General features: G+C 41.4%; 1 protein-coding gene across 2 annotated transcripts in view; it reads right to left on the minus strand.

The window, feature by feature from the left end:
* SLC4A8 (solute carrier family 4 member 8) overlaps positions 1-13937 on the minus strand; it is a 492841-nt gene that overhangs the window by 73637 nt on the left and 405267 nt on the right. For both annotated transcript variants that reach the window (XM_030198274.1, XM_030198272.1), the window contains exons 15-17: positions 12874-12979; positions 1244-1405; positions 514-627 (exon numbers count right to left, since the gene is read on the minus strand). In XM_030198274.1, coding sequence (XP_030054134.1) covers positions 514-627; positions 1244-1405; positions 12874-12979 — 382 coding nt within the window. The remainder of the gene's footprint in view (positions 1-513; positions 628-1243; positions 1406-12873; positions 12980-13937) is intronic.

A 13937-nucleotide genomic window follows, 5' to 3' on the forward strand; every position in this document is an offset into this window, starting at 1 on the left:
ATCTTCCCTGACTCTTATCGTTCTCTCCTAATTGTAAATGTGGGCTACCGAAGCATAAAAGTATATTTTGTTAATATTGTTTACTTTCTTTGAAGTTATGAAAATGGTGAATGTATGATTGTCTTAACCTTTGAAATAATTATGGCTGTATTTCGATAACACGTGTATTCTTGTTAAGAATTATAAAATAAAATAAATAAAATATTTAAAAAAATATTCAAGAATGGTGCATTGAATATCCAGGCCTATTTTAGCTGGCAACAGTCAGTGTTTAAAAATGCTCTGACCGCCACTGGCTCAATACTGACTGGATGATTTTTATCTACTGTCATGGTATGTGTTTCTGTGTTAAATTGGGAAGTCAAGTTGGACATTATATTTTGTATTTGCATGCTTATTTAATATTTTTACAAAGCTTCTTCCCAACCCACACCCAGAGAACCATTTTCTCTTGCCCCAAGCCCTCCTCAGTCAAGCACAACATAACGTTTGCAAAATGACTGCACTCATTACCTTGAACACACTTGGGACTTGCAGCTTTGGCGAGGGAACACCAATCAAATAATCAATTATTACCATGATGAGAATGGTGAGGAACACAGCAAAGTCACTCACCATGGAACGCACCTGAAGAAGAAAAACACAACTATTGCCAGAAACTGGACTTTGTCAGAAGTAACATAGAAGGCATTTTGAATACTGCCCAACCTTTCTTCAGACAAAAATATGAATGAGTCCACTGAGAGAAAATGTAGTTGGGCTTTTTTTTTTATACCTATGTGTATTGTTTCCCACAGAAAATCTACCCATGCAAAAAGCTGGCGCGGGGCTTTTTTTCAAAGGGAAATTATTATGGCATTATCCCTTTCAGGACTGGTGCAAAGAATACAGGTACCTGTGGACTCTGCACTAATACAAGTAGTTTTGAAAACTGCCCCAACAGTGGATTTCAGTGAGTCTGCAAGTAGAGGACAAAAGCACTCCTTAATGCATTTCAATGTTTACAGTGTGGTGCATGTTTCACCAGTTTATTCTTCAGCAGACAGACAGTGGGGACACTGGACAGTACATTAATTTCAGTCCCTCAAAAAAACTGCATAGGATTGGCCTATGCTGATTGTGATTTCCAAGGTTGGGAGAAGAGAATGCATCTATTGTATTAGCTGTAGGTAAGCCTAACTGCTTCCCGTGTTTTAATAAGTGGACTTTTGATAAGGATTTTGCTGGAATCTTTCCTGCTCACCTTTGTGGGGAAGTAGTGGCTGGTTTTGAAGGTCTTCAGCGTGCTGGACAAGGCAAATGTGGTGAAGAAGAGAATACAGGACCAGAAAAGAACATCAGGAGTGTAGGGCCCATGGTGTCCACACGCAGTGCCTACAAACTCCCCATGCACCGCCCGGCATTCCTAGAGAGAAAAATCAAACAAACAAAACCCAAATGGAAACAAGTCAGGAGAGTACATGCAAAGATCAAACCAGTGGCATAGCTAATATGGGTGGGCACTATGTAAATAGGTACGAGTAGTGTTTCTTGGGATACTACAAAATAATGCTGTAGAGTGCTCTTGATGATGAATTTCTAAGTAGTCTGCCCAACAGCTGTCCTACATCAAAATAAACCACATATATATCTAAGAGAAGAACTGATATTTTAAAATATAGTTACATTATTCCATATCTTAAACTTGACCAGACATAAATCTACTATAATGGCAAACATTTCAACATGCATGACAGGATCCTGCAATATAATTACAGCAATGGCATATATCCTTCAAACTTTGTTTTATAACAAATGTAAATGCATGATTAAGCTGTATTTATAAAACAGGTAAAACTGTCAACATCAATATTTTTTTCTACCTACTGTGGAACAGTGGCATAGCTACAGGGGCCTTGGGGGCCCTAGGCCCCCCAATTACAGCCTCAGGCCCCCCAACCCTGGTGGCCAGTCAAGTGCTTGTGTTTTAGGCACTACTGGCCGCACTCCTGATCCCTGCACCACTATTCTTCACTGTTCCTTGCACTGATGTCCCGCTCTTTGCACTGCTGTCCTTCACTACTCCCTGCGCCGCTGTCCTTCAAAGAGCCGCTGGCAGCATCAGTGAGGTAAGCACACTGCCTTTGGTGGCCCAGAAGCTTTCCCTGTGATACAATTTCCTGTCCTGCATAGGCGGGACACTGTAACAGCGAGAGACCTTCCGGGGCTACTGAAGGCAGTGTGTTTATCTCACTGACGATGCCAGCGGGACAGAAAATTGAAGAAGGGCAGTGGTGCAGGGAGCCAGAACAGGCAACTTTAAAAAGCTGAAGCCAATTAGGCAAGTCTCCTTTTCCCTCTCCTCCACGCAGCTGTTGGTCATCCCCGTTCATGCAAAACAGAGCAAGCAAACTTATGAGCCGCTGTATCCTTCTTTATGGCTCATAAAATATTTACTTGATCTCGTTTATATTTTCAAACATGCCGGCTTTGCAGCATGCAGATGTACACAGGGGAAGTATTTAGTTCTAAATTGTAAATCATTGTGTCATTTGGAGGTGCTGGTTATAGGGACTCTCTGTATTTGTGCAGAGATGTTTTCACCTAATAAAGGGCCACCAAAACAGAGATCATGTTACAAGAATCAGGTGCTTAACAATCAAACTTACTATTTATAACTACAATTTAAAAAAAAGCATTAATGAGGTTGAGACCTGGGAGCATCTAACATCTTTTTTCGTATGCCTATATCATAAGAAAAAGATGGCATGTGGGAACTTGCTCCTTTTTTATGGAATGCAGTGGTTATTATAAAAAATGCATTTACCTTTTTTATTACTACTATTTCATAAAGAGATATTGAATAATAAGGTAGGGGACCCTTCATGCAGAAGTTCCGTCCAGAGGCAGTCTAAATGTGCTAACATTGTCCAGTCAGCACAGTACAAAGTTAATTATGTTCAGTGGAAAAGAAATCTGTTGGCTCAGGCTGCTTTCTATGTGAATATTCCATCACTGTTTCATTATTGCTACCAAGTATTACATATTAAGGGCATTTGTTTCAAACTTTGTTTTAATTCGTTTAACCAGTTCTTACGTGTATGTGGTTTTGCTTTTTAAACCCAAAGGTGAATCCTAAGGGTGGCTGAACAATTAGGTATAAACTGTGTTGTTTCTGACTTTACTTATTTTGGACTGCTTTGGGGCCTACTGATCTGTACATCTGCTGTCTAGAATTTTGGAAGACGGAAATGAGAAAATAAAAATTAAGCTTTGGATGTACTCTGTAGAAGTTGCTTACTTTTGCAATTTGTATATGGATGCCTGCTCTACTGTGTGCATGTCTATACATATGGCTATGATTTCTGGACATGCGGCTACTACTGAAAAAGGTGTGAGCAAAATCCAAATAAATAAATAAAAGAACAGACTTTTAAATGCTCACTTGGGTATATATGCTAATCTCAACTTTGTTAAATATTTCAGACATATCCATCTCCCATGATATAACTGAATTCTATTATTCTGTCCAGCTGTATTTTCAAATGTAAGCCACATTGAACCCGAGCTTGCTTGGGATAATGTGGGATATAAATTTAAACAAAAATCCTTTATCCTCCACCTTTTAAGACACTACCTATCCAGCTGGATGGTGACGGCACAGGGAAAGCAAGTTTGGTCCACTGAAGACTAACTCAAAATAACCTGTTCCTTAGCTGGGCTCTAGTATTACCATATTGAAAATGCAACCATACCATGCTTCTGTGGTTATGTTCCACTAATAAGTTGGCTGGAGTCACTGGGGCTTATTTTCAAAGAATTTAAAGTTCTATGGGTTACTATCAGGCTTATTTTCGAAAGAGAAGGACGCCCATCTTTCGACACAAATCAGGAGATGGGCGTCCTTCTCCCAGGGTCGCCCAAATCGGCATAATCAAAAGCCGATTTTGGGCGTCCCCAACTGCTTTCTGTTGCAGGAACGACCAAAATTCCCGGGGGCGTGTCGGAAGCATAGCGAAGGCGGCTCATGGGCGTTCCTAACACATGGACGTCCTTGACCCATAATGGAAAAAAAGGGCGTCCCTGACGAGCACTTGAACGACTTTACTTGGTCCTTTTTTTCTTATGACCAAGCTTTGAAAAAGTGCCCGAACTGACCAGATGACCACTGGAGGGAATTGGGGATGACCTCCCCTTACTCCCCCAGTGGTCACCAACCCCCTCCCACCCTCAAAAAAACTTTTTTAAAATATTTTTTGCCAGCCTCTATGCCAGCCTCAAATATCATACCCAGCTCCATGACAGCAATATGCAGGTCCCTGGAGCAGTTTTAGTGGGTGCAGTGTACTTCAGCCAGGCGGACCCATGCCCACCCCCCCTACCTGTTACACTTGTGGTGGCCAATGTGAGCCCTCCAAAACCCACCACAAACCCACTGTACCCACATCCAGGTGCCCCCCTTCACCCGTAAGGGCTATGGTAGTGGTGTACAGTGGTGGGTAGTGGGCTTTGGGGGGGCTCAGCACACAAGGTAAGGGAGCTATGTACCTGGAAGCAATTTCTGATGTCCACTGCATTGCCTCCTAGGGTGCCCAGTTGGTGTCCTGGCATGTCAGGGGGACCAGTGCACTACGAATGCTGGCGCCTCCCATGACCAAAGGGCTTGCATTTGGTCGTTTCATAGATGGGTGTCCTTAGTTTCCATTATCGATGAAAATCAGAAACGACCAAGTCTAAGGACGTCCATCTACTACTACTACTATTACTACTATTTAGCATTTCTATAGCGCTACAAGGCATACGCAGCGCTGCATCTCTAAGGATGACCTAAATGTCAAGATTTGGGCATTCTTGACCCTATTATCGAAACAAAAGATGGACACCCATCTTGTTTCAATAATAAGGGTTTCCCCGCCCCTTCGCCGGGACGTCCTGCGAGGACGTCCTCAGGAAAACTTGGGCGCTCCTTTCAATTATGCCCCTCCACGGATCTCATTTTCCAAAGAGAAAAACATCCAAAAAGTGGCATAAATCTGCATTTGGACGTTTTTCTCACAAAGACGTCCAAACTGGTATTTTCAAAACCAATTTTTAGATGTTATTCTATGAAGTCCGTCAGAAGTGCGTTCAAATCTGGGCATTCGTAATACTTGGACATTTTTCATCCGTAATGAAACAAAGCAAAACCGTTCAGGACTAAAACTAAGATGTTTTCAGCTAGACCTGTTTTTATAACAAATAAGGCACAAAACGTTGCTGAAATGACCAGATGACCACTGGAGGGAATCAGGGATGACCTCTCCTTACTCCCCCAGTGGTCACTAACCCCCTCCCACCCCCCGAAAATATGATTTAAAACATTACTTGCCAGCCTCAGATGTTATACTCAGGTCCATTAGAACAGCATGCAGGTCCCTGGAGTAGTCTAGTGGAGGGTGCAATGCACTGCAGACAGGTGAACCCAGGCCCATACCTCCCCCTACCTGTTACACTTGTGGAGGAAACTGTGAGCCCTCCAAAACTCACCAGAAACTCACTGTACCCACATATAGGTGCCCCCTTCACCCATAAGGGCTATGGTAGTGGTGTACAGTTGGGGGTAATAGGTTTTGGGTGGATTTTGGGGGGCTCAGCAGACAAGATAAGGGAGCAATGGTGAGATGTGTACCTGGGAGCATTTCTGAAGTCCACTGCAGTGCCCCATAGGGTGCCCTATTGCTTTCCTGGGATGTCTGGTGGACCAGTCTACTAAAAATGCTGGCTCCTCCTACATCCCAATGGCCGTGCTTCACTTGCCACACGGCCATTTCCTAAAAAAAAAAAGAAAGAACTACCTTTTACCCACTGCAGTAAAAGGGGGCCTTGGCAAGCATCAAAAACATGCGCCGACGCCAGCATGCTTGGTAAAAGGGACTCAAAGTAATTTGGCAGACAATCCTTTATTTGTCTGCTCCTTCGTAAGGCGAAGGGGGTGGAAGGAACACTGTGAGGAACTCCAGGGACTTGAACTGGTTAACGTCAGCTTCAGAAAGGAGAAAAAGCAGTAGAACCAGAGGAAGGGACAAGAAGACTTATTTTATTAATATAGTTTAATAAGGCATTTTATATTTCTTAAATCAAAGTAAAGTTGAGGGATATGTGCTACTGCAAATTATTTTCCAGGATACTGTGATGTGTGTGAGAGTTTGACCAGACTCAAGTCTAATCTAATGGTAAAGTTTAAGTTATGGGATATTGCAACTTCATTTAAATATATCAGTGCTTCCAAGGTTTCCATAAGTGTGCATGTGCTATATGTTGATGCAGGACAGACTGTTTACTTAGAAATTCGTTATCTAGTACACTGTAAGGCATTATTTAGGGGTCTACGAAGCACTACTCATGCCTATATGCCTAGTACCCTCCCTTGTTAAATCTGCCCCCCCCCCCCACACACCAAAATGTCAGGTCTGGCTACGCCCCTGCTATGGAATCTGTACCATACAGAACATAGCTAGAATACTTCCTCTTATTGCTTTCCAAAGCAAAAATGTATTCAAATTCTGGTAGCACCTCAATATCAACAACACCAAATCTCTTCACTGCCAGGTACTTTGTGACTTAACACTAAATCTTCCAGACTCATAGATCACATAAACCACATGCCAGCAGAATCTCTCACCTCGGTCACATACAGAACACAGACAAACCGTCATCAATTAATAAAGGACCACAAATTAGAAATTGTCCTAAAGCCCAGTATCAGCCCTCCCCTCCCCCCATCTATCCCCCTAGCTTGGTATCAGTTCTTCCCTTCCCTTTCTTTCCCCCACGTATCACCATAGATCAGCATCAGCCTAATGGTCCAACTAGCCCAGTATCCTGCTTTCAACAGTGGCCAATCCAGATTACAAGTATTTGGCAGAAACCCAATTAGTAGCAGCATTCCATGCTACCAATCCCAGAGCAAGCAGTGGCTTCCCCATGTCCATCTCAATCACAGACTATGAACGTTTCCTAGAGGAACTTGTCCAAACCTTTTTTTAAACCCAGATACGCTAACTGCTGTTACTGCATCCTAACGCAGCAAGTTCCAGAGCTTAATTTCTTTGAGTAAAAAATGTTTCCTCCTATTTGACTTCAAAGTATTTCCATGTATTTTCATTTAGTGTCCCCTGGTCTTTTACTTTTTGAATGAATGAAAATCAGTTCACTTCTACCCATTCTACACCAGTCAGGATTTTAAACACCTCAATCATATCCCCCCCTTGGCTGTCTTCCAAGCTGAAGAGCCCTAACCTCTTTAGCCTTTCCTCTAGTGGGAGGAGTTCCATCCCCTTTATCATTGTGGTTGCTCTTCTTTGAACCTTTTCTAATTCTGCTATATCTTTTTTGAGATATGGCGACCAGAATTGAAAACAATACTCAAGGTGAGGTCGCACCATGGAGCGATACAGAGGCATTATAATAAACCTAGTTTTATTTTGCATCCCTTTCCTAATAATTCCTAGCATCCTGTTTGCTTCTTTGGCTGCTGCCGCACACTGGGCAGAAGATTTCAGCGTATTGTCTACAATGACGCCTAGATCTTTTTCTTGAGTGCTGACTACTAAGGTGGACCCTAGCATCAAGTAACTATGATTTGGATTATTCTTCCCAATATGAATCACTTTGCATTTGTCCACATTAAATTTCATCTACCATTTGGATGCCCAGTCTTTGTTTCCTAAGGCCTTCCTGCAGTTTTTCACAATGTGCATGTGTTTTGACAACTTTGAATAGTTTTGTGTCATCTGCAGATTTAATCACCTCACTCGTTCCGTTTTCCAGATCATTTATAAATATGTTAAATAGCACCAGTCCCAGTACAGATCCCTGTGACACTCCACTATTCACCCTCCTCCATTGAGAAAAATGGCCTTTTAACCTTACTCTCTGTTTTCTGTCCAATAACCAATTTCTAACCTACAGAAGGACATTGCCTCCTATCCCATGACTTTTTAATTTTCTCAGATGTCTCTCATGAGGAATTTTGTCAAAAGCTTTCTGAAAATCTAGATACACTACATCAACCAGCTCACCTTTATCCACATGTTTATTTACGCCTTGAAAGAAATGAAGCAAATTGGTAAGGCAAGAACTCCCTTGGCTGAACCCATTCTGACTCTGTCCCATTAAACCATGTTTATCTATGTGTTCTGTAATTTTATTCTTTACAAAAGTTTCCACTATTTTCCCCGGGAGTGAAGCCAGGCTTACCAGTCTATAATTTCCCAGATCACCACTGGAAACCTTTTTAAAAATCAGCTATCTGTGTTCTGCATGTATGACAGAAGCCTAGTGTCTGAATAGGGATCTGTAGTAATCTGACTTGTTCAATTTTCCTAGTTGGTGTATGTTCTAGGGCTCACTGCAGTGTTCATGGTATTGCCTTTTCCTAGGTATGTTCTTGTGTGAGTTTTGGAAGTTGGTGCTGTTATGAAATGACAGATTTATTCTGTAAGTTCTGAGCAATGTATTTTGTATTACTTCATAAAATACCTGGTGCTAGAGAGGGTTTATGCTGCTGTTACTGAGATGACTGGGTGTTTGGTGTGCTGCAGGGATTAGGGGGAGAGGAAAAGAGAGTATGCTCTCATTATTTTATATACCTCTATCATATCACCCCTCAGCCGCCTTTTCTCCAAGCTGAAGAGCCCCAGCCGCTTTAGCCTTTCCTCATAGGAAAGTCGTCCCATCCCCTTAATCATCTTTGTCGCCCATCTCTGCACCTTTTCCAATTCCACTATATCTTTTTTGAGGTGCAGCAACCAGAATTGAACACAATACTCTAGGTGCGGTCCCACCATGGACCGATACAGTGGCATTATAATATACTCATTTTTGTTTTCCATCCCTTTCCTAAAACATTCTATTTGCTTTCTTAGCCGCAGCAGCACACTGAGCAGAAGATTTCAACGTATCATTAATGATGACTCCCAGATCCCTTTCTTGTTCTGTGACTCCTAACGCTGAACCTTGCATGACGTAGCTATAGTTCGGGTTCCTCTTTCCCACATGCATCACACTTGCTCACATTGAACGTCATTATATTCCCTTTCCTTCTTCCTCCGTTCCCTCTACCCTCTCTACTGGTCATTGTAATTGTTTCTTTAGTTCATTGTAAGCCGCTTAGAGGCTGCTTTATGTGGTAAAAAGCAGGGTATAAATGATCTAAATAAATAAATCTGCCATTTAGATGCCCAGTCTCCTAGTCTCGCAATATCTTCTTGCAACTTTTCACAATCTTCCTGCGATTTGACGACCTTAAACAATTTTGTGTCATCAGCAAATTTGATAACCTTGCTAGTTACCCCCACCTCCAGGTCATTTATGAAAATGTTAAAAAGCAATGGTCCCAGCACAGATCCCTGAGGGACCCCACTAACTACCCTTCTCCATTGCGAATAATGACCATTTAACCCTACTCTCTGTTTCCTATCTTTCAACCAGTTTTTAATCCATAACAATACACTACCTCCGATCCCATGACTCTCTGGAGCCTTTCATGAGGGACTTTGTCAAACGCTTTCTGAAAATCCAGATACACAATATCCACCAGCTCATCTTTGTCGACATGTTTGTTCACCCCTTCAAAGAAATGCAGTAGATTGGTGAAGCAAGACTTCCCTTCACTAAATCCATGCTGACTTTGTCTCATCAGTCCATGCTTTAGAATGTGCTCTGTTATTTTGTTCTTAATGATAGTCTCTACCATTTTGCCTGGCACCGAAGTCATACTCACCGGTCTATAATTCCCCGGATCTCCCCTGGAACCTTTCTTAAAAATCATCTTTACATTAGCGACCCTCCAATCTTCTGGTAACACGCTCGATTTTAAAGATAAATTACATATCAACAACAGTAGCTCCGCAAGCTCATTTTTTAGTTCCATCAGTACCCTGGGATGAATGCCATCCGGCCCAGGAGATTTGCTACTCTTTAGTTTGCAGAACTGCCCCATTACATCCTCCAAGTTTACAGAGATTTCATTAAGTTTCTCTGACTCGTCAGCCTCGAATACCCTCTCCGGCACCGGTATCCCAACCAAATCTTCCTCGGTGAAGACCGAGGCAAAGAACTCATTTAATCTTTCTGCTATTTCTTTATCTTCCCTGAGTGCCCCTTTTACTCCCCGGTCATCCAGTGGCCCAACTGGGTTGGTGGGCAGTGAAAAATAGTATCCTCTTATACAATCCTTCTCTGCAACTTGCTGTACATCCCACAATCAGGACATTACAAATGTTTGATTTACAAATGTGCATAAATAATTACAGTCATTTCAAGTCTGACCCTAGAGCTTAAGAAAATTTGTTGAGGCCTGATCTAGAATTTGGAAGCTAAGATTCAATGCTAAAAAAATGCTGGTTATACATTTGGGCTACAGAAGCCCAAATGCTTGGTACAGTATTGAGGGTGATGTTCTACTGTGCACAAAAGAAGAATAGTATTTGGGGCTGATCAAATCAAATGAGCTTAAGGTAGCCAAATATGTAAATATGGGGACAACAAAAGCCAAAAGATGCTGGTGCATAGAGAGAGGAATGGCCAGCAGTAGAATGGAGATGATAGTGCCTCTGTATAAGTCTATGGTGACACATCATTTGGAGTACTGTGTGCAGCTGGTTCAGAGTGTGGTTACTAAAATGGTCAATAAAGTACATGACAGCAGATTTAAATATCAAATCACTATGAAGGAAAGGTGATATAGTGGATATAAAACAACAAGACATTCAAATACATCCAAGATATAAAAGAATAAAGGTATAAAAGAACAGGTGGGCCACTTTCAATGATTGGGAAACTCTGGAACAAGCAGGTCATAGGATGAGGGTGAAAGTGGGTAAACTCAGGAGTATTTAAAATATATATATTTATTTATGGTGAGAGTGGTAAATACGTGGAGCAGCCTCCCAGTGGAGGAGGTGGAAACAAGGATAGTATCAAAATTCAGGAAAGAATGGGACAAGTACAGAGGATCTCTGAGGGAGAGAAAGGGAATGTAGAGTTTAGTAGTTTGCAAAGATGGGCAAACTGGAATAGCTATATGGCCTTTATCTGCTGTAGTTTTCCTAACACATTTTGAACTCCACTCTGTGTAGCTCTGACTTACTCATTGCATTAGTGAATCTTCATGTGGATAATATCTTATAAATTCCACCGCTAGGAGTGCTACTAGGAGGATCATCTCACCATTGGTTCAATCCAGAACCTACTCTCTCTTATTGGTCTTTGCGCTTCCCTATGGGGAAGCACAGGTTCTCCTCTTTCTTCATACTACCAGGTAGGAAAGCACAGGCACCTAGTAAAGGGGAGAGATGTCCCTGCAGGAATATATCTGCATATGTAAATTCCAGTCCCCAAAATGGGAGGTGATCAGAATAAACAAAAATATACTTGTTCCCCTTATATCCCACAATGCATTTACAGGAATGCATTTAAGAAAAATACACCTCCATGATTCAACATAATGACTCATTTGCCAAAATGTTTTCCTGTTTGGATACACCTTGCCTAACATTTCTAAGCCGAATGCTCCTTTCTGCTGCCAGCGCAGTTCATCAATCAGCTGTATGAACCACATGACGCTTTGTATCTATGGGTCTTCTTGTAGTTCAAAAAGCTGCTGTGTGAATCTCATGGCATGTGTGAGAGAGAGGAAGAGTGGGTGCTGGTAGAAGAATGCTGTAGTTCTCTCTTTGAGCTCCCTCCTACCCCCACCTGGTGCCCTGGTTGGTTGCATAGCTTGCCCATCCCTTGCAGTGAGCCTTATGAGAGTATACTTAAAGATCAAGTAAAGACTGCAGCACTACTGCAGGAAGGGAAAATTGGTAATTACTGAATATGCTTGGATGTCTTTATCTGCTGTCACATTTCATTCCTATGTTTAGAAGAATAAAGAAGAAAGCACTTGTAATGACATGTAAATTACAGCAATATTTTTTAATGCTATTTTCTAAACTGAAAGGCCCAAATAGGCTATTAACACTGAAGTTGGCTGGTAATGGGCACTTGTGTGCTACAGTGATTACATGCACCATTAATCTGAAGATTTCAAAAGCTTGTGCAGTAAACACTGCAGCAAGATTTAGTTAAAGTGAGGAGCACAGGATCCCAAGTTGCTTAATAAGGGTCTTTGAATTAGTCTGTGAATGTTTTTTTTCCCCATAACTATTTAGTCTGGATATGCTTTTTTATTTTTCAAAATTCTTTTAAAAATAAAAGTATCTTCTGAACCATTTATTTAGTAAATGAATGAAATAAATTACACAACTGAAACAATAAAAAATAAGCTGCAATTTTTCAGTGGTTTATGGCATTCATTGCTGGAACAAAAAGTTCTAGAAAATGTATAACTGTTTTAATTCAAGATCATCACTTATTTTTCTACAGAAATTCAGGGGGAATTTTACTTAGGTGTGCTAGCGTTTTTAGCTCACATTAAACATTGAGACGCCCATTATATTTCTATGGGCATCTCAGCATTTAGTTCCAGCTGATTTTTAGTGCAAGTTAAAAACGTTAGTGAACCTCAGTAAAAGACCCTCTCAGTGATTAGTGCAAATATTTTTGTTTTTTTGTTACAAGACAAAACAAGTTTTTTTCTAGGTTTTAAGGCACAATTTGCAAAATACATTTTTTACTTGCCTCTTTTCAGAGCAACATTGATAGATGTAAACATCATGCTTGGCAGACCTGACTGAGCTGCCTGTTGACCCAAGTCCCATCCTCGTTTTTCTCAGAAAAAAACTGAACTACACAGGTAGAAATGGGGGAGCCAGGACTAGGCCATGCTGCAGTCCTTACTGATTGTTTTGACCCCTAGGTTATGCCTTATTACTGGACAGGTAAGAGCTCAGACACCAACTCACTTACACTGACAGTGAAATTTTCCCAGTTGGCCTCAGAAGCATTAATGTTGTGGTCCCTCCATAACTGAAGAGTTTGATTGGTGGGATTACTGGGCATGGAGCATCTACAGCTACAACAAAAGCAAGAAACAAAACATATTAAGAACATACTTTGTTTATTTATTTATTAGGATTTATTTACCGCCTTTTTAAAGGAATTCACTCAAGGTGGTGTACAGCAAGAATAAGTCAAACATAAGCAATAGACAATTACAGCAGTAAATATATTCAAATAACAATACAAAGTATGGCGTAGTATACTACATTACAATGTCAACCCAATACACAATAAAACATTTTAATAGACAGCATGAGGTGTAAGCAAAGATGGAACATATAGATAGATAAGATACAGTAACAGGAAATAAGGAACTAGTTTAAAGAAAGTTGCTTGAACATTATCTTAGCTAGGGTATGAGTGGATAAACATGTCCTGCTATAACACCCTGTGCGACATGGCCCCTACTGCACCTGCCCTGTTCACTGTATCGCAGCCATCGCTGGGGAGACAATGGACGAGTGATTTTTGTGCCCTGCCTCCCTTGCGCCCTATGTGACTACACCACTCGCACAGCCCATGAGATGGCCCTCTATTTTTACCCTGCATCATTCCCTAGCACCTATAAGGGGTTGGGCCCTTGGCCATTTAAGGGTCTTAACAATTAGTGCACAGGCCTCACTAGCATCTGCACACATGCTCTTACTGAGACAACCCACCACCAGTTCATTAGATTTCCACTTGCACTGGTCAGGTCCCTGGCTCACAAGCTGTTCCCCATGGGCTTTTGGGAGCAGAGATTTTACCACAAACTGCAAAAACAATAGAACAGTCTCACAGCACTGTTATATTCAGCTCTCAACTGTTTCAGTTTAAAAGGCAAATTCTCCAATCAGCTCCATTTCTGTCAAACTTCAAAGTAGTATAAGGGAATTTAAATGTCATTTTCAGCCAATTGATGTCGCTGTTATGGAACGTCAGGAATTAACCCCTTCAGCTCTGACAACCAGTAATTGTGGAATGCTGCTATT

The sequence above is a fragment of the Microcaecilia unicolor genome, chromosome 3, assembly GCF_901765095.1.
Source record: "Microcaecilia unicolor chromosome 3, aMicUni1.1, whole genome shotgun sequence".
NCBI lineage: Eukaryota > Metazoa > Chordata > Amphibia > Gymnophiona > Siphonopidae > Microcaecilia > Microcaecilia unicolor.